The sequence below is a fragment of the Arvicola amphibius genome, chromosome 5, assembly GCF_903992535.2.
Source record: "Arvicola amphibius chromosome 5, mArvAmp1.2, whole genome shotgun sequence".
In the NCBI taxonomy this organism is placed as follows: domain Eukaryota; kingdom Metazoa; phylum Chordata; class Mammalia; order Rodentia; family Cricetidae; genus Arvicola; species Arvicola amphibius.
In genome coordinates, this window is record NC_052051.1 from 5,217,105 (window position 1) to 5,242,019 (window position 24,915).

The following is a 24,915-nucleotide window of genomic DNA, read 5'->3' on the forward strand; positions in this document are numbered from 1 at the left end:
GAGGCCATTGCATGAAGCTGTGAAGGTGAAGTCTGGATTGCCCTGGAGACCGCAAGAGGTTAGAGATGCCAAAGCCGTGGGGTCCCTGCTAACAGAGATGCTAACAGAAAGTAGAACCAGCCTGAGAGAAAGAAGTGTGCTGCAGTCAACAATGCTGGAAGAAGTTGGAGATCTGAAGAGAACTTTGACATCAGACATGGAGATGCAGAGTTTGGAGTTTGCCCCGCTGGTTTTCAATCTTGCTTTGGTCCAGTGTTTCCTCACTATGCTCCCTTCCCTGTATTTTGGAATGGTAATGTATATACTGTGCCATAATTTATTGGAAGTGTGTGCTCTGTTTTTTTGATTTTGACTTTATAGGGGATTACAGTTAAGAGATTGCGTGAATCTCAGAAGAGATGTTGAACTTTGGACTTTAAAACATTGCTGAGACTGTGATAGACTATGGGGATTTTATTGAAGTTGGACTAAATGCATTCTGCCTTATGATATTATTACAAGCTTATGGGGGGCCAAAGAGTGGAATGTGGTAGTTTCAATGTAATTGGTACCCATAAACTCATTCGGAGTGGTACTGTTGGGAGGTATGGCTTTGCTGAGTAGGTGTGCCCTTGTTGCAGGAAGTATGTCACTGTGGGGGTGGGCTCTGAAGTTTCACACACACACACACACACACACACACACACACACACACACACACACATGCTCAAACCACACCTGGTGTCACAGACCACCTCCTGTTGCATGTGGGTCAAGATGTGGGACTCTTGTCTTCTTCTCCAGCACCATGTCTACCTGCATGCCACCATGTGGCGCCATGATGATAATGAACTAAACCTGTGAACTGTAAGCCACCCCAATTAAATGTTTTTCCTTTATAAGAGTTGCTGTGGTCATGGTTTCTCTTCACAGCAATAGAAACCCTAACTAAGACACTGAGGAAGCAGGGAACAGTATCCCAACTGAACACCATGCACTACCATGAAATAAAACTTTCAGTGCCAGGAATGGTTTACCTATTTTTCAGTTGTTGGTTGATGAGGGTTCCACAAACCCCTTCCTAAACGTTATAGGCTGTTGCCAATGCTTTTGGTTACCTGCCCCAGACTTGGTAGTATGACCCTGTGCTGAAGACGGCACATTCTTGAGTCAAAGGATGTGGAGAAATTGAGCAGGTGCTCATCTAGAGACTTCATCCCTATTGGCTAATGTTCATTGTACTGGAAAGTACTATGCACAGTACTGGAGGAGAAAAGTACTCATCTGTCTCAGCCAGCTGTGAGCGCTATGAGACACAATAATGTCTCTCCTAGCCAGATATGCATGCGGATACAAACTGTTTGGGAGTAACAAACCACATTTTGATTGGAGAGGGAACCTGTACATGACACTGTCAATGGGGCTAAGAACCTAAGACTAGATATGTCTTGGACCCCAGGCAAACCTACTACAGTCATTCTGTTAAAGGAACATAACAATAAAATGACTGCTAATGATATATTGCTGCACCTTAGATCAGTGCCTCATTCAGCCCTCAGCGGAGAAGCTGCTTCTTTCACAGAGACCCACATGGTCAAGGTGCAGGGAATAAGAGACTCAGGAATGCCCAAACCTAAAGGGACAGCTCTGTGCCCTCAGGGCTCTGGATCTCCATGGAATTGGAAAGATAGAGAACGGTTCCGTACACAGCAGGACAACTGCACACAGGAACTTGGCGTAAGCTCAAGCCAGACAGAGTGACAGCACGGAGAAGGGAGGGGACTGGGACGTCACACTTCTAGCTGAGGAGCCCTTGGCATGGAATTGCTTCTTGAGAGGAAAAGACTGTTTTTTCACTGGTATAATATAACCGACCCCGTTCCCAGGAGTAGTCAGCCAGTACAAACTGGATTCTGAGTTTAAAAGGCAGGCGGGCAGGCAGAGAAAACATGAATTGGATAGGTAGTGGGGAGGATGGTGAAGGGGGCAAATATGATCACAGTACATAGTCTGAAATTTTAAAAAATTAATATAAATATCAAAAACATTTTAAATTATATAACAAAGTTTGTGTGGTTAGTTCCTAGATTGTTAGAGGTAACCAGTAAGGGTCAATTATTCAATACCATATGACCTATAGCTTTTATTCCTTTGTTTTATATGTCTCTGTAGTAGGGTCATTAGTATTCTGCAGTAACAGCTCTTCTGTGGACTAATTGCCAAGATCTTTAGTTCTCTGAAGAAAGTGTTTCTTGCAGAGCATTAAGACAGCAAGTTCTCTGCCCATGAAGCATATGGTAGGTCCCAAGGGCTCATGAAAGCCTCCACTCTTGCATGTGAGGTTCTCCTTGTGTCTGCAGGTCGGTCTCTGTGGATTCCAAAGCCATGAGTAAGCCCCAGAGCTCAGGAACGAGCTCTTTGTTCTCTGCCAGGATCCACAGAAGCTCTCACTCCTGTAGGCTGAGGGCTGTAGTTTCTGGGCCCTGGCAGGGTCTTGGATATGCACATCAAGTACTGTGGTCATGATCAAGTATTTGGTCGTGACCCCTGTAGAACTATTCAGCTTTATCTGTCTGTATCTTTGTATCTCTCTCTCTCTCTCTCTCTCTCTCTCTCTCTCTCTCTCTCTCTCTCACACACACACACACACACACACACACACACACACACACACACACACTTATACTTAAGCTCATGTGTACTAACTTGGCCTGGGGAGATGAACTGAGCTTGTTCAGCAAGCATGAGGACTTGAATCTGATCCCCCTCACCCACATAAAAGCCTGTCATCCCAGAGCCTTGTTTGCAGAAACAGGAGGATCCCTGGGCCTCACTGCCCAGCTCTTTCAGTTGTATCAGTGAATTCCAGTTTAAGCAAGAGACCTGCCTCAAAAAGAAGATGGAGAGCAACTGAGGAAGACACCCAGCATGTCCACGTGCAGCATGTCCACATGCACACAGCATCCTTTAGTAAGATCCCCTTAGCCAGTTTGAATTTTTAATAACTCTCATTTATAACTAAAAGAATTGAGAAAATTGTGGCCAGAATTTCAGAGAATAGTGAGCACCTAGGCAACAGCTTGCTATCTCTATTTTAAACTCTTATCAATTATTCCTAAATTGACCATGGCTTCCTGTCTGCCAGGCAGGACTCTTCTGCCTCTTCACACCTGTAGTGTAACTGGTACAGACATCTAATTTTCAGTGCACAGTACAGCAGGGGGCATCGGCACCTCTAGAGCAGGTGCCATTGGTCTTCCCAGAACTGGCCAGGGAGGCAAGTCTCTTGCCAAAACTAGCCTCTGGGAGGCCTTGGCTGCTTGTTTCTTCATCTTTCTTCTTTTTGGTCAAAATAAAAAGGTTCAGCAGGGGATTGGGGGGAGCCAGAAGGGCTTTGCTGTGTCTTTTTCTCTTCGTTGTACACAAACCTACCAGGTTCTCTTTGAAACAGTGAGAGCCCTCTTGATAATTGGATTTCAAATCCCGGTTCTTCCCTTCCTGCCTTACCCTTTTCTTCAGCAGGAATGAGACAAGATGGCTGCCTATAGGAAAAGTCAGCTGTCGCAGGGCTCTAGTAGGTCACCATTACGGACCCTCTGAGGAACACAAGCCCATGTGCAGGTACATATATGTCTTTCTGATGGTCCTGTGTCATTTGTTTGTGCAGTGCTTCCCTAAGTGAGGAGGACAACTGGTGTGAGCAGAGATGGCTATGAGCACAGCTGTGTGTAAGCCTGCTGCTGGCAGGGACAAGCCAGGTGCGTGCCTGATAAACTCCTATCTCTGAAACAGTAGCAAGGAGGACTGCTGAATGGTGGGGTCCTTATGACCCCCACTAAGACTTGGAAAACAGAGGAAAAATGAGGAGGCAGACCAAGCCAGCCAGCATCCCGGCATAGATGAGGTAGATGATCTCCTTTTGGGAAGTTACTGGCAGTGAGTAATTCCTGGGGATGAGTCATCTTTCTTCTGGATCTGTTGATCATTGGTAGGTTTCCCATGCTTCAGGGTTGGCCCTCCATCCATTCACATACTGACAGTTACCATCTGGACTTCGTGGGTTATCAAAAAAAAAATTAAAAAGATAAGAAGTTAGGAGAAGGGCATATTAGAGGAATATAAAAGAAGTTGAAGGAGGAAAATTGGATAGATGTTATATTTTTGTATATCAATATGAAATTTTCAAAAGTAAAGAAAAAAATTTAAAGACCAAGAAGGGCTGGAGAGGGAGCTCTATCAGTATAGTACCCAAGCATAAGGGCCTGAGGTTGGATCCCCAGCACCTAAAAGGCTGGGATGCATGCAGTGTCCCAGAGCTTACTGATTGGATCCAGTGACAAATACCCTGTCTCCAAGGCAAAGTAAAGACTTGAGTCATGCCTACTAGGACTTCTCTATCTCTGCCCATTACAGGTGCTTAAGAGACAATAGCTATTTGTGTGTGTGTGTGTGTGTGCGCGCGCGCGCGTGTGTGCATGTGCATGCACACGTTTGTGGAGCCCAGAGGTCTGCCTTGGTGTCATTCCTCAGTAGCTGCTCACCTTCTTTTTTGAGACATGGTCCCTCACTGGCCTAGTACTCGCTAAGTAGCATAGACTGATTTGTAACAGGCTTTCATTTGGACCGCCTACCAGCTTTCAAATCATGACATGGAGACTTATTATTAGTTATGAATGCTAGGCCTTATCTTATGCTTGTCCCACTAGCTCTTATAACTTAACTTGTTTCTCTTTATCTCTGTTTTGCCTCAGGGCTTTTTACCTTTCTTTCTTTCTGTATGTCCTACTTTCCTGCTTCTTCTATGTCTGGTTGGACGATGACTGCCTTGCTGCCCCCGGTACCCCCTCTCTTTCTCCCTCATTCTCTACTCTACTTCCTGGATCTCCCCTCCCTTCTCTTGAGCCTAGATTCCTCCTTTTGTTTATTCTCTCTGCTCGCCATCCCCACCTTTACTGCCTAGCTATTGGCTGTTTAGCTTTTTACTAGACCAATCGTGTGCCTTAGGTAGGCAAAGAATAACATTTTTGCATCCTTAAATAAATGCAGCATAAACAAACGTAACACATCATTGCCTGATTGAACAAGTGCAATATAAACAAATGTAACACATCTTTACATAGTTTAATAGTTATAGTAATATTCCACAACACTGGTTAGCCCTAGGGATTTACCTGTCTTTGTCTCCTTATCATTGAGATTACAGTGTACTCCATAATGCCTGGCTTTTTTAATGGGTCCTGGGGATTGAACTCAGGTCCTCATGCTTGGACGGCAAGCACTTTACTGACTAAGCCATCTCCCCAACCCCTAAATTAAATTTACTTTTATTTTTATGACTACCTAAGAGCTCTTCTTACTATCACCGTTCTAGAATAGTCTCTTAGTGATAAATCTTTAGTGTGTGTTTTAGAGAAAGATTTTTATGGAAAGATTATGTTAATTTGGTGGTTAGAGAGATACATAGCTATAGCATGAATTTGCTCATCATGTGGTTAAGAACCAAACCATCTACTGCGCCCCAGGCATTGTGCTGGGCATGGAAAACTGGGAGTGAGTATGCAGAGAGTATCTGTTGCTGAAGACCTCACTGCATTGTGCAGAGAACTGAACTGGAGCAGGTCAGCCAGGTTGGCACCACTAGAACCTTTGACATGGGACGTGGTGGGCACGGGAGGCCTTCTAGAGATGCTGCACACTAACCATGACCGAAAAGCCCAGGAAAGGAGATGAGAGACAGTGTCTGCCGAAGGTCTTGGAGACAAAAGATCCAGTCATTGGTCATCACAGATCAAAGGATGGGAACCTGTGGTCAGGGTTGGCCAGGTCACAGGGCTTGGGGACAGATCTCACAGCCCTTTTTGTGTGAAAACTCATGTGCCGCCATCCTGATGGCACAAGGTAGGTTTACTTGAGGATGAGAAGTGCAGAGAGGCTCAGGGATGTCCTTAGGTAGCTATGTAGGGAGTCATGGGATTCCTTCTGTTCCAGGGGCATTGGCCCCAGGATTCCCTAACTCAGCTCAGTTCTTAGCTAAGGGCACTGGAGGGAGGTTCCTTCTTGAGTGTTGCTAGGCCAGGGTGTGGATGGGTGGGACTGCTCACCAAGGCCTTAGGCAGACACGATGTGAGGGGAACCCGATGTTGAATGCTTGTCTTCAGGGTGAAAAATGTTTCTTAGCTGACCATTTTCAGCATTTTGGAGGACAGGTACATATTCTCCACAGAGATGAGTGGTTACCATAGTTGTTGATAAAAAACAGTTTTGTCTGTGACACTGGTCCCTGCCACCCTTCTTTTGTAGTTTCATAGCTATTGGCTCCAGTGTGGATGGCTTCTAGGAGCTTGCAGTGAACAGCCCAGTCACAGGGCATGTCTGCCTCAGTGTGACTGACTTATCACTGTTGTTGGCACCTACAGATGCAGTTTTAGAGTGTTTCCTCTTTCTGTCTAGATGGATTTGAAGATTGTGTTCCAGATTGTGACAACGGAAGGGGCATGGCTTTTTTGGACATCCCTGGCCACGATAACCTGCCCCTGCTCACTCGCTTGGAAAAGCATGCGTTCAGTGAGAACGTCTTCAGCCGGTAAGCAGCATCCTCAACTGCCAGCCCTCTGCTGCTGCGGCAGGCACCGGGGACTCATGGGTAACGTGGGCTACTGCTGTTCCCAGGAAACCTTGATTCTATCTCTGCAGAATCCTGTCTTACTAGGCTTTCTCACTTGGTTTTTTGTTATTTTGGTAGAGCTGGGGATTCAATCTAGAGCCTTATGTGTGCTGCACCGGCTCCTTCTCACTGAGCTGCAACTCCATCCTTGCTCGTTGCTTTCGTTATCATCTGCCAGCTAAGCAAAGGAGGAAATGGTACAGAGGGCATTCTGTCCCATGTGTACAGTAGGGTGTAGCACACAATTGCTGGACTGTGCACTTCTGAGTTCTTTGTCACCCCATCCTGCCTTTCTCTACTGTCATGCCATAGTAACGCTGACCTGGTCCATTCTATGTTGCTTTCGGTGATGACTTTGGTTTGGTTTCTTGAAGATAGCAGGAACTAACCCTGTCCAAACTACCCAGGAACCTGCACAGCTTCTCCCCGTCCTTCCTGTCTATCCATTAGCTCTGCCCTTAGCCTTATCACTTCCCATCTGTTCAGGAATGCCTTTGTCCCAGAATCTTTATCTGGTATACTGGTCCTCTCCGTCTGTCATTTTTATCCTCATTTTCCCCGGCTGTACCACTCTCAAGAGAGCCAAGGGCCTTCTCAATTTGTCCTCACTGTCTGCTTGATTGTTCTTAGGGTGACGTTCTAGGTCAAGCACGAACCCCACCTTACATTGCAGGTCATAGAACTGGGAGAGCCCAGTGTCCTCCCATTTTAGAAGCAGGGAAATGTGGTCCTCATTCTTCATCTTAATGTGGTTCATAGCTTGCTTGCTTTATCTTTCCTGGTTAGCACTTTTGTGTCATGTAAACACAGTGTTTGCAGTGTGTGGCTCACGTTTCATCTTAGTACTTGATAGTTTGGACTACTTTTGAGAACTTGTCTCAGGAAACAACAAAAGAAATGTTTGCCTGTTGTGGAACCATAGCTGTTCTCCACTGGTGTTTTCCCAAGTTTTACATTTCGCATTTGTGTTGACCTGGGGTCGTGGCTGCTGTCTGGACAGTGTGCGGGTGAAGCACTGTCTCCTCTGTGTCTTGTGCTCCCACTTTCTTCAGTCACATGTCCGCATGAATCTAGTACCTGTCACTGCCCTACAGTACCCTAACTAGATCATCAAAGGCATGACGTCACACAGCGAGACGCCACACCACTCTTCAGGAGTGCTTTGGCTTTTCTCGCTGTCTGTCTCATTCCCACACATGCTCACAGGGCTCGGCAGTCCCTAGAAGTAGGACAGCTAAGCAGCCCGTAGCGCTCCTGTTGGCAGCTTCCACCCACAGTCAGTCCCTGAAGAGTGCGGTTCTTCCAGACCGTCCTTCTATTTGTATTTTAAGTTTTTCTTTACTTTCTCTTTATATGTGTCCACATGTGCGTGCAACACACATACACACACACAACACACACATGTATCTGTGCACACGCACTAATACAACTGTGGAGCCAAAGAGCATAATTTTCTGTTGGAGAGTCCTGCCTCTTGTCAGATTTAATTCTAGGTGTTTGGGTTTGGTCTTGTCCTTTATAAACTTTTTTGAGACAACTTGCTGTGCAGCCTGGAAGGCCTTGAACATGAGCTTCTCCTGCCTCTTCCCCAGGCACAGTGTTGCAGTTGTGCACCTCGTAGTAGCACATTTCTGTGAGCCTTCTAGCTGCTGCTGCCGTATGAGAATGAAATAGACTTTAAGCTTTCTTTTCTTTGCTGATACTGATTCTAACTTCCCTGCCTTCTATGGAGTCTCCTGGTTCTCTACGTATGGCGCTGATGTTTGTGAAAATGAGTTTCTGTTTTCTCTTTCCTTACTTTACACTTTAAATGGAAAGCTTGTGTTTATAGTTCATTAAAAGATGGTTTTTAAATTAAACACACACGGGGGAGGGATGGAGGGAGAGACAGGGGGGTGCTCAGGAGTAGCATTGAGAATTCTCGTGTGCCCTCGACTCTAGTTCCTCCACTGTCACATCGCCAGCACTTTGCCCTGTCCCCTTCAGGACCTCTGTCTCCTCAAGTTTGCATGCTTCTCTCTGATCCCACGAGTATCATGGAGACCTTGCCTTTGCCATCCCTTGCCTCAGTTGCAGTTTCCTTAGAACACAGACTCCTCTTTGTAGCTCCTGTAATCACACAATGCGATTGTCGTGCATGGGAAATGCAGCTGATATAATACTGTTTGCCACCTATTTATTTTAGTTTTTTTTTGAGATAGGGTTTCACTGTGTAGGGAGCTGGAGAGATGGCTCTGCAGTTAAGAGCACCGCCTGCTCTTCCACAGGTCCTGAGTTCAATTCCCAACAACCACATGGTGGCTCGTAACCATCTGTAATGAGATCTTGAGGAAGAGACCTGGTCAGTTGTCTTTATCAACTTAGACCATGAAGCACAATATGTGCCATTTCAACAGAACCGCCATGTATGGGCTGCCCATGCATGCTTCAGCATTGCTAGGGCATAAATTTCATTTTCTTTCACTGTGTAGCCCTGGTAAGCCTAGAAGTCACTGTGTAGAGTGGGCTGGCCTCTGATGCTTGGAGAACCATCTCATTCTGCCTCCTAAGCGCTGAGAGGGTGCCCCCATGCCCAGCTAACACTGTCAATCTAGTGTACAGACGTTAATAAAATGGCACGAACTCTCCCGATAACGCCTTGGTGTTGCTTTTCCTGTCCAGGATCTAGCTCAGCACTGTGTGTTCTCTTTGAACTTTGTACTCCTGTGGCGCCCATGTGTCTCACCCTTTCTTTACCTCTCATGATATTCACTTTTATCTTTTCTTCTTTTGAAACCCTCCGACTCATGGTGATTGTTCTGCCTCAGCCTCACAGATTCAAAGCTGTCATGCCTGCTGATTTTAACATTTGTTTTGTAAAATGATCTTGATTGACAGGCTGTTAGATCATAGGCCTGAACTCTAGCATACTTCTTTGATTTTTTTTTTTTGAGATTGCCAGTGGGGTTCTGTTTGTTTGTTTGTTTTGGTTTGTTTTTTGTTTTGTTTTATTTTCTACTAAAAATCTCTTTAAAAATCTTCTTTTTGCATTGTGAAACTGGATAGCAGCTAAGGAGCACTTTCTGCTCTGTAGGATCTGACGCCCCTTCTGGCTTCTGCAGGTACCAGGCATACACATGGTGCACACACATTCATGTAAGCATAATATTTATACATGCAAAATAAAAAGAAATCTTTAAAAGCTTTCTTGCACTGTGAAGTATGATACATAGGAAGTGGGATGAAGTATACATACAGAGTCGAATTCATATGAGGCCGGTACCCTGCAGTCATGTCCTCAGGTCAAGCAGTTCCAGCTACATCAAGTGGCTGGCATCCTAGAGCCCTTCCTGTCCCTCCCCATGGCTTCCCCCTCACCAAGCACTAGTCACTAATCTTCATTTTCATGTGAAACACATTCTTGATTTTCTGCCAAGTTTTAGCCCCAAGTATCCACCTTAAAAATTTTAATTTATTTAAAATATGTGAAATTAATTAGGAGATGGGGCTTTTGGGCTTAGTGCTTAGCTTGGGCGTGCATCTTTTGAAGCTCTTCTTGAAATACACTGACTTTTGCCTGTTGACAGCATAGGGAGGTTTCAGGTGCTGGACTCTTGGGCAGCAGTTTCCCTTTGGTGCCTGTGTGAAGGGGCTGAGGTGAGGTGTGTGCTTGAGTGGATGTTGTCTTTGCAGACCGCTTATCTCATTGCATAGCCTGCCTGTGCCTCACACTTTACCTAGAGTTGATGCTGTCAGGTTTTCCACTGGAGCCATCCTGTGGGTGTGGCCATGTAACACAAACCCTGTTCCTTACAGTGCAAAATTCTGTTCATCTGGTCTTCTCTGACACTGCTGATCACTTCTGTCCTTTAGACTCCTTCATAGATCTGAAACCCAGCCCATCAGATACAAAATAAAACAAAACACAGCACCAGTTGATCAATTTGGAGGACCTTGTCTTCTCTATAGTATTGAGAATCCAATCTATAAATGTGGCCTGCCTTTCTATGCAGGTTTTCTTTTATGTCCCAATAAAAACCTGCGTGAGAAAGAGAAAGCTATACTGGGCTTTTTTTGTCGTTGTTTTTCTTTTGGTAGCATCTGCATTTTTATGTTGTATAATTTTAGTCAGCTTTTCTCATGGTGACAGAACACAGTGAGAAGAATCGATGGAAAGATAAGGTGTATCTGTGGCTGAGGAGTTTCCCTGGTCAGTCGACTCCACTGTTTAAGACAAAGGATGTTGGAGGACACGTTGGTACAAAGCTGCACACCTCATGGTAGTTGGGCAGGAAAGGAAGGAGCCTGGCATCCCGCAGTCTTAATTCCAGGCTGCTTCCCCAAAGCCGTAACTTCCTTCCACTAGGCCTTGCTTCCTAGCTAGTCCACTTCTGAGAGCACCACATGCTGATGACCACACACCAGACACTTGGACTCTTGCAAGTAGCTGGCTCACAAACCCTAGTGTGTAATGTCACCTAAGTTGTGTTTGTTTTAATAGAGCTTCGGGTGGTTGACCCACAAATGAACATAAGGCATATTTGCAGCTGCCTTTTATTTTATTTTTAGTTTGAGATATGGTGTCATGGTATCATGTATCCCAAGCTAGCCTTGAAGTCACTGATCAGCTTGCTGAATAAGCACTGTGCCGGCTGATCTGCACGTGATCCATTGTCACTAGGGTCCCTAATGCCCATGCTGAGTTTCTCATTGACCAGTGAGTTCACAAATGCACTCTGCCATTTTTAAATCTTTGTTATCTTTGCTTTCATTTATTTTGTTGTCAGAGAATATCTTTGTTTTAAGTTTGCTGACTTATTTATTTTTCAAAATGTGTTTTTTCTTGGAAGAATATTGTATGCTAGAGTTTTGGGGAAGAGTGCCTTTGACATTTACATCCATTGGGTTAAGTTGATTGGAGGCATTTTCCAGATCTTTTGTGTTATTTATTTATCTATTTACTGTACTAAATTGATTTTTTGGTGTGCATATGTCAGTAGATGCCTGAATGCCACAGTGCCCATACTGAGATCAGAGGACAACTTGCAGGGCTGGGTTCTCTTTCTACTAGGACTCTTGTGACAAGTACCTTCACCTCTGAGCCGTCCACTGCCCTCTTGACCTCTGAGTCGTCCACAGACTTTCACCTCTGAGCCGTCCACTGCCCTCTGCACCTCTGAGCCATCCATCGCCCTCTTGACCTCTGAGCCGTCCACTGCCCTCTGCACCTCTGAGCCGTTCACAGCCTTTATTTTTTTTGCACCTATGTGGGTAATTACTGAGAAGAGAATAGTGTTCATATCCTCAACTATGATCGTTATCGATTTTTCTATCCTTTTAGAAGTTTAGATGTTGGGAGTGTACCCTGCTAGCATTGTTCTATTTTTTTTTTTTAAATTAAGTTGGCTCTTTTATTTGTTGCATAGAATCTTTATCCCCTTGTCTGAAGTTCACATTGTCTGATAGTAATGCATGAAGTCCAGCTTTCTTTTGATTTTTGTGCTGTATTTATTTGTATATACTTGAACCTATAACCTTCAAAAATTTCAATTATACTTATTGTGGGAGGTATATGAACACATCTTGCTTTTTGGTACAGTTCACCCATTCTCTACTTCTTAATTTGATCATGCAAGTCCAACCTGTGGTCCTCGGACCCCATATGCCCCAGAATAGCTTTGAATGCTGCCTACAATGTTCATAGATAACATTCTCTCCCAGCATCAGAAAGCTGGCCCCTTGGATAGATCACTGCCACTGATGCTGCTGTCAGTGTGGCTTGTTAAATGATCCGATTTCCCTTGGGTGCTGAGCACCTGCTGCTCCGAATCATTTAGTACTTGGCTTGGTTGGCTGGCAGGTACAGTCTTTCCAGAAGGCCATGTTCTTCCTTGTCTTGTTAGTCTTGCTAACTGAGAAGGTCCTGAAGCCTGTGCTTTTGGCTCACTTTATCCCCAGTGTTCTCCCACGGCATAGCCACAGAAAGCAGCAGGTTTTCCAAAGCATTACCACGGGACCAGTTATCTGCCTGCAGCCCTCTCCATCTGTATTCACACCAGTAGACTGTCCTGCCCTGGGGTCTCTCTTATCCCTTTCTTCTCTGTCCTTGGGAGGGCAGGTCCCTTGTGCCCTCTTGAGACCAGATGCAGATTTGTTCATCTATTCTGTGGCCAGAGCAGCAGATTTGGGATCTTAGTTCCTTGATTTCCCTGGGGAGGCTGGTATGAATGAGGTCCAGGGAAGGTAATAAGTTTCTTTCTCCATAGTGTCTGTTTCGACTTTCCCAAGCTTCCTGGCTGCCAGATCTCAACCTTTTATCCCCAGGGTGGTATCTGTCTCATTGGCCAGGCTTTGTGTTGACATATTTCTTCTGTGTTGTGCTGGGCCAGAGGGCTTCACTTTGAATCCTCAATTTGCTGTCTTCTTTTTTTGAAAATCGGAGTAGGTGAGTCTACTTTGTTTGCTTCTCTGTGTGCAGTGAGGTCCTTGGCAGAGGGGATCTGTTGTTTCCTCTGACACTGTTGTCTGGTTACCTTTGTCTAAAATAGCTCCTGTGTCAATTTGTGCAGATTTGTGCACACCATGCAAGCTGCTCGCCCTGAGCATTCAGTGTGCCCTGTTATGCAGCTGTCACTGCAGTAGCTTGAGCACCTCTGTCACCCAACAGGCTCCTGTGTTTGTTCCTCATGGTCAGGCCTTCCTGCCCGATTCTGGGGTCCCCACAGCCTCTGGCATGGTTTCTGTTGTTTTCTCATCTTATTTCAGTAGACCTAGGAAGACCAATGAGGGATTCCTGGACTTTGTTTTGCACATGTGTTCACCAGCAAATGGACTGAACTTTTTTCATGAATGATGCTTGTGTATATGTTTTACCTCCCTGTGTATAGATAGATTCATTTCATTTGACTAGGCACCTAGAAATGAAGTTGACTTTCTGAGACCCCAGCAGTGTCTGCAGCTCCTCACGCTGTGTCTTCATTGGTACTTGGATTGTCATCCTAGTTTAAGTGCTAGCTGTTGTAGTGCTGTCTTACTGTAGCTCTTTTGTCTTCTCTCTCTCTCTCTCTCTCTCTCTCTCTCTCTCTGTGTGTGTGTGTGTGTGTGTGTGATTGTATTTCATCTTTTAGCTTTTGATTTTGAGATAATTAGTTGCAGACGTATTGTAGTTTAAGGGTTTATATAATGGTCAGCTTGACAGACCCTAGAGTCACCTAAGAGAGAGCTCGGGACATGTCTGTGAAGGCTTTTCTAGACTGAGTTGATTAGCTGAGTTGGGAAGACCCATCCTAAATGTATACAACACCTTTCCAGGGGCTGAGGTTCCCAACTGAGTTAAAGGAGACAGTGAGCTGAGCACCAGCCTTCATCACTCTCTGCTTCCTGACTGTGAATGCCATGTGACCAGCTGCCTCATGCACCTGCATCCAACACTTTCTGGCCATAATGCATCTTTCTTCAAACTATGGGCCAAAATAAACTTTCCTTTCTTCAGTTGCTTCTGTCAACTGTTTGATGACAGCAATGGACAATGGAACTAATGGATATACAGATTCTATAGCATGTGCCCAGCTCCTTCTAGTGCAGTGGCCTGCAACCAGAAGAGAGTCTGCTCCCAGGGGACCTCCAAAGGTGTCTCAGACACATTTCTGGGTGTCACATCTGGGGGTCAGGGAATGCTACTCACACCTAGTAGATATAATCCAGGGCTGCTAGTAAGTACCCCATAAGGCACAGGATGGTCCCCCAGCAAAGAATTGTCAGCTCTCAAATGTAGTTGTGCTGAAGGCAAGAAACCCTGCACTGATGTTTATGTCAGACATGAATATGTATGCTTGTGTGTAGCAAAGAAAGAAAGCTGAGCTACTAACTGTAGCTGTGGTCCAGGGTGGCTTATTAACCACAGACATCACAGCTTTCTACGGTAATCTCTTTCTTAATCCAGATTTGTACCCAGAGTAACATGTCAGTTAGTTGTGTCTTTGTAGTTTCCTCAAATCTTTGACAATTTATTGAACTGGCCTGGTCTTACATGACCTTAATGACTTTTGAAGAATTGTAGTGAGGTATTCATAGACTCTCTTGTTGTAGGAGACTGCTTGTTTGTTCCTGGCTGCTTAGCCCCAAGATAATCACACTGAAACCATATTATTTGCAATACTGTTTGGCCAATACCCTAAGTGTATTTCTGGCTAACTCTTATATCAAAAACTAGCCCATCTCCATTAATCTGTGTATTGCTACATGGCTGTGGCTTACCAGGTGATGTTCCAGCAGGGATACATGGCTTCTCACTGACTCCACCTTCTTTCTCCCAGCATTCAGTTTAGTTTTCCCCACCTACCTCTGTTCTGTGTTGCTATAGGCCAAAGCAGTTTCTTTATTCATTAACCAATAAAAACACACACAGAAAGACTTCCCACACCATTTCCCCTTTTCTGTTTAAATATAAAGGAAGGCTTTAACTTTATTCCTACAACAAATTGGCACTCCAATGTGTACTAGCTAAGTCCACTTAGAACCTGAGAGGACTTGGAAAGGAATTCTAGACAGTTTCTGTGTGGTTATTTTGGTTCTGGGCAGCTGGAAACAAATAAGCATCCTCCTACTATGCTCTCTCCCCAACTAGGTTTGGATGATACTTTCTCATAGGTAGTTGGGGTCATAAAATTTTGCAGTGTAATCCAGAGTCACACCCTTCTCCCTGCACTGTAGGAAGACTTCATGATGTAAGCACACCTCCTTATCCATGTTGTCTATGTGGTATCTGTCAGGATTTTTGCAGTCTGTGTTCCCAAAGACTTGTGAAGTGAACTCTTTCCTGATGATTGAATCAAATCAATACACAATATGTTATAGTCCTACAGTTTTAAAAGTCTGACAGTTTTTAGTTTACATATCTATCTATATTTTCAAGAAAATGATGTACAGTAGCTGATTTCTGTTTCAGTGGGTGAGTTTATTAAGCCTGGGGCAAACAGGCACAGAAACTGATAACAAGGAGCAGATAGAGAGGGACAGCAGAGAGCGACAAACACCGTCGAGTCAGGAGTTAGAGCATCCACGTGGATGCCTGGTTGAGAAAGCAGACAAAAGGCAACATCAACTGGGGCTCCAGCCTCCAGCAGGAAGGACTAGAGAAGCCTGCTGAGGCAGCCGCTCAGGGTTTAGGGATCAGGCAGAGGCTTCTGAGTTAGAGAACAAGTTGCTGCACATAGAGGTGACATCATTAAGTCAGGGACTTACAGCATCCAGCAGAAACCAGTTGGGGAAGCAGAGGCTATCAACTAAATTTACTGATTGAGAGTCCTAGAAGGAGGGATTTCCTCCTACCACCCCATGACTGAACCCACAGCCTCTCTTTCCCACAGTATATACTCTTTCGTATCATGAGGCGAGCACCCTTAGCCTCTGCTGTCTGTCCTCAGGAACTCTGTGTTTTACTCTTGGGCTGTTCTGGTGTTCTCTCCTCTGCCACAGTTGGGGGGTATGGTCACCTCATTCCTGGACATGAGGTGTTGGAGGACACATTGAAGCAAAAATGATTGGTCTGAGGTATGTGTGTGTGTGTGCTCAATGCACATTCATGTAATCCTGCTTCCAGAGACAGCTTTTCAGTGAACTCAAACAGCATATGACAATCTACGGGTATGGTGTCCATTACATATCTGTGGTGGTTTGAAGGAGAATGGACCCCATAGGCTCATATACTTGCATGCTTGGTCATCAGGGAGTGGAACTGTTTGAAAGGATTACAAGGATTAGGAAGGTGTGGCCCTGTTGGAGTAGGTGTATCACTGGGGGTGGGCTTTGAGGCTTCAAAAGTCCATGCAAGACCCAGTCTCCTGACCTGTGGATCAGGATATAGCTCTCAGTCATTGCTCTAGTGTCTTGCATTCTGCCATGTTCCCCACTATGATGATAAAGGGCTAAACCTCTGAAACTATAAGCAAGTCCCTAGTTATATGCTTTCTTTTATGAGTTGTCTTGATCATGGAGTTTCTTCACAGTAATAGAACACTGGCCAAGATAATATATCATACAGTTTAGTATAATATCCACTACATTATGCCATACCATGCAGTTCATCAATATATTATCATAACACATACAGTAGAGTTTACCACTATAGTGTCCTTACACAATCCTGCTGTGGGACAATGGTCTTGTACTCTGTAAAGATTTGTCACTTGTATTGGATTAATAAAATACTGATTGGCCATTAGCCAGGCAGGAAGTATAGCCAGGGTGGACAGAACAGGAGAATTTTGGGAAGAGGAAAGGCTCAGTCTGCAGTTGTCACCCAGACACAGAAGGCGTGAGATGAGAATGCCTCACTGATAAAAGGTACTAAGCTACATGGCTGACTCAGACAAGAATTATGGGTTAATGTAGGATGTAAGAATTAGTTAATAAGAAGCCTGAGCTAATAGGCCTACCAGTTTATAATTAATGTAGACCTACTCTGTGTGTTTCTTTGGGACTGAACGGCTACAGGACTGGGTGGGACAGAAACCTCTGTCAACACAAACCATATAGTTTACAACTTTCAAAGTTCATATTGATAGATTTTAACATATTCACAGAATGTCTAGCATTCTTCAAGGAATTTTGAAATTTTCTTACCACCTCCAGAAAAAACTCTGTTGTCATGAACATTTCTGCTCAAGTGACCTTAGTCCTCTCCCTAATTAGCCATTAACCTAATTTCTCTCTCCACTGTGTGTAGCAGGTATATTCATGTGGTTTGTGGGCTTTTGTGGCTTCTTTACTCAGCTTGTTTCCAAGGTTCATCCATGTTGTAGAACATATCAGTTATTCATTCTGTGACCTGCTTGGCAACAAATAATTATTCAGGTTGTTTTCAGTTATTTTCTGTTTGAATAACATTGCTGCAATTGCTTATGAATGGTGTTTCAAAGCTCGGTCTGGATGTCTCTTTTGTCTGATATTTTCTTCCAGTCTGTGGTTTGTCTCCTCTACCCTCCTTAGTAGTGTGATTTTGGGAAAGAGTTTTTTATTTTAATGACATTTTAAAATTATTTATTTTTTATGGTTTGTGTATTTTGAGGCTTCAGAAATATTGCTAACTAAAGCTCACACAGGCTTTTTTTTTCCTAGATTCTTTTTCTTTCAGGACGTTTTTTATGGTAAAGATCTCAACATTAGCCTTCTGATGCATTTCGTGTCAGTCTCTGTGCAAGGCACATGGTGAGAGTCAGGGTCATTTCCCCAGTGTCTGTGCATTCCAGCAGCACTTTTGAAAAGCCTGGTTTTTCCCTATGACCTTTGTGAAAATTCACTGGTGATGTATGTGTGGTCCTATTTCTAGACTCCTACTGTGACTTTTATCTATTTCTCTTTGTAGTTTTATTGATTTTTTTTTTACTCTGTAGCTCGAAGCTGTGTTATTTAGTACATAGACATTTAGGATTATTATATCTTCTTTACAAGTTTACCCCTTTATCACTGTGAAATGACTTTATCCATGGTGATGTTCTCTGTCTGAAATGTTTTTGGTCTGATATTGAGGTGGCTACCCTAGCTCTCTTTAACTACTTTTAGTTTTTCACTCAGTATGTATTTACATATGTATATTAGAGTGTGTTTCTTGTTAGCAGTATATAGTTGGCTTGGTGTTCTCGTTGAAATGTTCAGAGCACTGACGTTCTTTGCACCCCCTACTGCTGAAGCTGGCATCCTCTGCTGTCACTCTTCTCTCCTGTGGGTCTTCACCTGCCTTTTTCTGGTTTAATGGAATTTTTTATGAATACAGTGTGTCTTGATAGTTTATTAGCTATAATTTATTGTTTTGTTATTTTAGTAGCTGTCTCAGTGTTTAACTTATTAGTGATATTTTTCTACTATACAATGTAATAAAATTACAGTAGTATGCTCTCATTTTTGTTTCCTGGTCTTTGTGTTATTTTGTCTTCCATTTTACATATATGTATATTCATACACACATGAACACACACACAGACATATATGCTATAAATCCACAATTCATTTTCAGTTTTGCTTAACAATTATTTCTTAGAGATATAAACAATGAGATCAATCTTTATATGTGGTTATCATTTCTTGTCCTTTTTGTTCATTTATGTAAATTTGGATTTCTGTCTAGTGTCATTTTCTTCCTGCTTGAAGGATTTCTTTGATTATTATAGTTTAAGTTTTTTTCTTAATGTTTAATAAAGCATTTATTTATGGTTCCTTGTCTTGACTTCCTGGATTTTTAGGCCTGCTCCTTGGAACGTCTATACCCTGCTCACAGGTTAACTTTAATGGCCATCTGTTCCTCCCCGGTGTCTGAGATGCCTACAAGGTGTATCTTTTAGACTGTAGTAGCAGTTCCATCTCTACAGCCCCATGGTGAAACCCTCTTGTGTTTGCCATGTGGCTTAGTGCTGGCCGCTGCCTGTGGAAGGTTCCCTAGTCACTGTGTTGCTCCTTGGTTGCAGGCTGGCTTACTGCTGTCCCAGGGCCCAGTGATAGCTTTTCCTCTCCTTAAATAGTCACTCCCACTGACCCTACCCTTCACCTTTTGTTATCTTGACCAAGCCTACTTGTAGCATTTGTGCTCCCTCCAAACAGGTGTTATGGGTCCATCCTGTTTAGTATTAATCACATGGGAAGATGGGAGAATAAGCCAGCAGAATCAGAGAAGAACCTTTGTTAAAACAGTAACCTCTGAACTTCTGTCTGTATGTAGTACCTCGTTCTCCAGACCTTGAAGGACCAGCAGCTGCTCTCTGGGTCTCTTACTTGTGTTTATTGGTCACTTGCCCCCTACCCTCAATGATCCAAGGGTTTTCTTCCAAGTCTGTGTGAGCCCAAAGCAGCAATAAACCAAAGAGAATAAAGGCTTTCTGTGTCAAGTTTATTCTGACTTCCAGGCTGTGAGATAAAGTTCCAATTCCTACAGGGCTTTGATTGGCATTAGAGTGGCCATCTCTGATGGTCCTTGGTAGTCTCTGTCCTCCTGGATGGATGCTGGCTTTCCTTTGTTCCATGACCCTCCTGCTAGATCTAAGCACTGTACCTGCAGTGCAGCATCCTTTGGTCAGCACCTGCCAGCTAACATCCATGTGGTTTCTTCTGTCCCTATAGTCAGATTGTCGCCAGAGGACTGCTGGATGTCTTCCGGGATGTCAGCCACAGTGACAAGGACATACTGGCAGTCATGGAGGTGGCAGTCCAACTGTCAGAAGATGCAGGTTTGTTCAGTTCTGTAACTTTTTTACTTGTACATTTCTTAAAAATTATATGGTACAAGTGCTAGCTAAGATTGAAAGGCCTTCATATTAATCAGCGAGCTTTGGACAGTGTCTGACTGTGGATGGATTTTGTCACGAAGAACAGACGTCTTACTTGAGAATGACTCAAATTGCCCTTATTTTTGGAACATCGGAGTGACTAATGTGACGAAGGCCATTTGCCCTGGCAGTTAGGCCTTTTGTATTTCTTGAGTTTTGCCAGAGTGCTGGTTGCTAAGAAATACCCAATCAAAAGCAGTTCTTTGGATTAGAACAATCCAGTCATTAGTTTCTCTCACCTGTGATCTCTGTGGACTGATCTTGATTTTTCCTGTTCTCTCTGCCTCCCTGTGATTGCTATTCTGGAAGAAAGCACGCCGCAGCCCAGCAGATGCTGCCTCCCCACCCCCGCCACCCCGTAAAGATGAGGAAGATGAATGAGTAGTGGGCTTGCCAGTCTTGACAGCTGCCCCGCAGCCCCCCTTCTCTGCACTCATAATGAATGGCGAGCTGCTTCAGAAAGTTCCAGAAATCTGAGGCCTTAGAATTTGATCATTTTAGCTGAAGATAGAAAAGAAGCCTTCCATGTAGCTCTGCTATCATTTTGAAATATTCATGTGGATGTGACACGGTGCTTTTAAAAAGGCCCAAGTGGACGTTCTCAGGCTTTGAATGGATTCTCTTCGGAAATGAATCACCATTTACAGTGCTGCGGCAATTATATATTTGTGTTAAATTTAATGTGGTGTACTGGAGCTTGAGCGCTCTTTTGTTTAATGCTTTGCCTTAGAAATAATTGGGATGCGTGGATTGTGGGGGAGTGCATTTGTGAAAGAATTATTTATAATGTATACATCCTGGCTGGAATTTAAATAAGCACAACCCATAGGTCTGACAGAGAAGCCATTAGCTGTAATGGCTTTTGGATGCTGGCCCAGCGTGCAGACTTCTCGGTCCTTTCTCCATTTGTATATGGCTTGTTATAATAGAGTTGTCATCCTCTCTTCCTTTCATGTTTTTATATTGCTGTGTGCCTTACTAGCTTTTTAAGCCTGTCTGTAGCATAAATACTCTAAATGGGAAATGATTTTTAAACTGCATTTGTCTAATTTTCTTGATGAAGTATTTCAGTAAGCAAAGCTAGAAACCATTAGTATATACCATGTCAGATGCTTGACTTCTCCTTATCTAACTCTCTGTCCCATTGCTCCAGAGCCCACAGTGCGAACTGAGCTGATGGAGCAGATCCCGCCCGTCGTCGCTTTCTTACAAGAAAGCAGGTCGGATTTTCCTGTGGTGGTCTCCCAGTACCTCGTGCCTGTTATAGTGCGGTACCTCATGGATCCAGACAAGCAGGTGTGAGCATGCCCACCAAGGTCTCATCAGCACACTCTCTCTGGTTCATCAGGAAAAGCCTTGGTAGAGTTAACTGCATGAAATAAGTCCTCTCATCTCACGGGAGAAGCAGGCTGTATTCCTTCCTACTGCAGAGGATTCTTCTCTCTAACTTTTCATTATGGATGTGTTCAAACACACCAATGGATAGAACATAAAAGTGAGGTTCATGAACCTTCTACTGCGCCAGCCATCGTTAACACTTCACCAGTCGTTTCCATTGGTCTTACCCAGTAGACTCCATCACAGAGGAAAGTAGTTCCCGACACCACATAGCTCAACTGTCAAAGCTTTAGCATGGCTCTCTAAGAAATAAAGAGCTGGGGGGGTGTAGCTCAGTGGTAGACACTTGCTTAGTGTACAATTCCTACATTTAGTCCTTAGCATAACAAAAATATATATATAGAGAGAGATACTGTTATTTTAAAACTTACCATTACTTATTTGACCCAGTCGGCTCTGCCAATTAGATCGTCCTGGTTTCTCATCTGTTCTGTTTGGGTCTGTGTTTTTGAGGCAAGCTAGCCTTCCACTTGCTATGTAGACCATGCTGACTCTGGCTCCTTCTACCTCAGCATCTTCATTGCTGAATTATAGACCAGCAACACCATACATAGCAAGAAATGTGACTTTTCTAGATGATCCATTTGGGTGTAAATACAAACAAAGTTGGCACATGGATTTTCTCAAGTCTGTGAAGCTTGCGCGACTGTGCCTCTCCCCTTCTCTCCTTGCTGTGTATTAACTAAAGAGCCCAGGACATTGGTGCTTTGATTTTTCCACCTTGGGTCAGCAGTAGTATCTCTAGTCTTAAGATCCCCTTCATTCCAAGTGTTTTCTATAAACTGGGCATTGAGTCTAGAGGTTCAACTAGAAATGAGTTTTCTGTTTCCACAAGGGTACTTCTGAGCTGGGACCTCCCTTCTGTGTTGAGTAGGAAGCATAGAAGCTCTGGGAGCTTCTTTGTTGGATGCTGAGCTTGGCTCCAGGTAATATGCCATCTGAAGTTTTATGTGAAGGTGCCCATCTCTTGGAGCAGACCTGGGTAGTCCTCATGGAGAACACTATTTCCTTGGAGGCTGTATGATTTGATACCTGAATTCTGTCATTCATTGCTCTCTGGGGTAATGCCTAGATGTCTTCAATGAAGAGCTTTCTTATTATCTGTTTGAGAACACAGACCACATAGACAGGTGAGATCAGTTCTTTATGTTCTTCCTTTATTTACTGCTTTCCAGGATAATTAATTATCATCCTCTGTCATCTACAGATGATGGCTGAGGCTCTGTCATTGGTTGGCATCCTCTGTCTACAGATGATGGCTGAGGCTCTGTCATTGGTTGGCATCCTCTGTCTACAGATGATGGCTGAGGCTCTGTCATTGGTTGGCATCCTCTGTCATCTACAGATGATGGCTGAGGCTCTGTCATTGGTTGGCTGTCAGAATTACGGAGACCAGCTAGGCTTTAGTGTGATGACTGTGTTCCCATCATTGTGGGCATTACTTCTTTTTGGTAACTGTTTTTCACTCTGACTTGTGGGAGCTATTATTCTAGAATCTTCCTGATGTGTCTAGTGGACTTTGAGAGTTTACCTCCAGCTGAAACTGACTGCTTCTTCACAGGGTCAATGCTCCTTTAACTGGGGAAATGATGAGAAACAAGAACATGGGTACCAGGGTGCTCCTGGCTGTGCACTCAGCCATTACTTCTAGTGATGGCAGTTTTTAAAAATAAAATGGCCCATTGGTTTATTGGTGTATCCAACTTTTATCAAGGATAGCTTTTACTTCATTTTCCTATTTTCTTTTTTCACTTTGTACAGTGTAAGTCTCATATGGTAGTTGGTATGTTTGTGTTTAATCCACATTACTACATTGAGGTGTGTGTGTGTGTGTGTGTGTGGTGCTGGGGTGGGACCCAGGCATGCGCTCTGCAGTGGAGGAGCTACACCCCCATCCTTGTTTTACTTTGGGTGTAAGTTGCTCAGCCTGACTTTGAACATTGGATTTCTTGCCTCTGCCTTAAGTTGTTGAGAAAATAGGCATACCAGACTAGCCTGAGTGGCTTTCATCTACTGTGTTATTGTTTGTTTATTTTTGAGATTATGTTTTAATTACATTTCTTCCTTCCCTTTCTTCTCTCTAAACCTTCCCATTTACCTTTCCCCAGTCTCCTTCAAATTCACTGTCTCTTTTTCCAGTTGTTATTTATTGCATGTATTCTTTGTAGATGCATATGTACATTCCTAGATATAATCTATAGAGCCCATATTCTTTTGCTCTTTTGAGACAAGGACTCACTATGTTGCTCGGGATGGCATTGAACTCCTGGGCTCCAGTGTTCTGCTGTGGCTGAACACGTTTTTCTTCAAGAGTAGGAGTAGCTCTTGTCATTCTGACTCTGATGCATTGAAAATATTCACCCAATTCCCAAACTTAAAACTCTCAGTGTATTTGGAGAAGTCTAATTTTCCTTCCTTTCTTCCTTCCTTCCTTCCTTCCTTCCTTCCTTCCTTCCTTCCTTCCTTCCTTCCTTCCCTTCTGACTCCCTTTCTTCTGGGCCTGCTTCCTCAAGTGGTATCAGTCTTACTGCTCTCCAGAGAGTGCCCTGTGTCCTGCACCCTGGCCTTTCTCAGGTGGCTGTGCCCCCTCCTGCTTTCTTCATGCCATGTGCCCTGTTCTTGGGGCAGTGACTCAAGGTGGGTCTTGCTCCAATTTCCTACAGTGTCAGCTTCTGAGGTTAGGGATAGCACATATACTGTTGGACACTGGGGAAACTTTAGTACCTATGACATTGTTGAAGGGGTCTGGGAGACTGTTCAGGGGCTCTCACACAAACTTGATGACCCAAGTTCAGTCTCTGGAAGCCATGTGGAAAGGTTTGATACAGTGGAGCACATCTGTAAGTCCAGCATTCCTGCTCGTGATGGGAGCAGAGACAGGAGAGTTACCCAGAAACTTGAGGGCTACCTAGCCTGGAGTCTGCAGCCCAGTAGCAGAAACAAAAGGGGTTGCCTCAAAAACAGGGTTGGAAGAGAGAACCAACTCCTAAAAGTTCTCTTTCACACATATGCCATGGAATACATGTACCCATGCATACACCCCCCCCCCACACACACACACACAAACGCTGTGAAGGAAGTCTCTGTCCTTTGTATTTGTATCAGTGTATTTCAGAGATGACTTCCTGTAAAGGGTGAAAGTGTTTAAATTTTTAATGACATACCATGTTTAGATTACCACTATTTTCAAGAAATTCTAAAAATTTAGATTGTGTTTTTTTCTTGATCTGGTGTTCTTAAAAAGGACAGATGGTCATTTTTAACTGTTACATAGTGTGACAGGGCACAATAGAGTTTTCAGATAAGGAAAAAGCCATCCTATTTCCACTCTCCTGCCATGGATATTTTGATTATCTTTGCATTTTCTCCCACACGCATCTGATCATAACACGGGGCGGCTTCCTCAATTCGTTCATTTGTTCTGACAGTTTCTGAGTGCCCATTATGAGCCAAGCCTGGTGTGTTGTGCCTGGGGATGAAGAGATGAACAGGACAGATTTCTGCCCTCAGCAAGCTCGTCTGAGGGCCACAGACATTCTCCTGTTTCTTCATCATCTCCACTGGTTTTAATTTTGTCGT

General features: G+C 43.9%; 1 protein-coding gene across 8 annotated transcripts in view; it reads left to right on the forward strand.

Annotated features, from left to right (window-relative positions):
- LOC119815406 (putative serine/threonine-protein phosphatase 4 regulatory subunit 1-like) overlaps positions 1 to 24,915 on the forward strand; it is an 80,434-nt gene that overhangs the window by 24,091 nt on the left and 31,428 nt on the right. For all 8 annotated transcript variants that reach the window (XM_038331519.2, XM_038331522.2, XM_038331520.1 and 5 more), the window contains exons 2-5: positions 3,647 to 3,737; positions 6,430 to 6,562; positions 19,733 to 19,839; positions 21,092 to 21,234. In XM_038331519.2, the coding sequence (XP_038187447.1) occupies positions 3,686 to 3,737; positions 6,430 to 6,562; positions 19,733 to 19,839; positions 21,092 to 21,234 (435 nt within the window). In that variant the 5' untranslated portion in view covers positions 3,647 to 3,685. The remainder of the gene's footprint in view (positions 1 to 3,646; positions 3,738 to 6,429; positions 6,563 to 19,732; positions 19,840 to 21,091; positions 21,235 to 24,915) is intronic.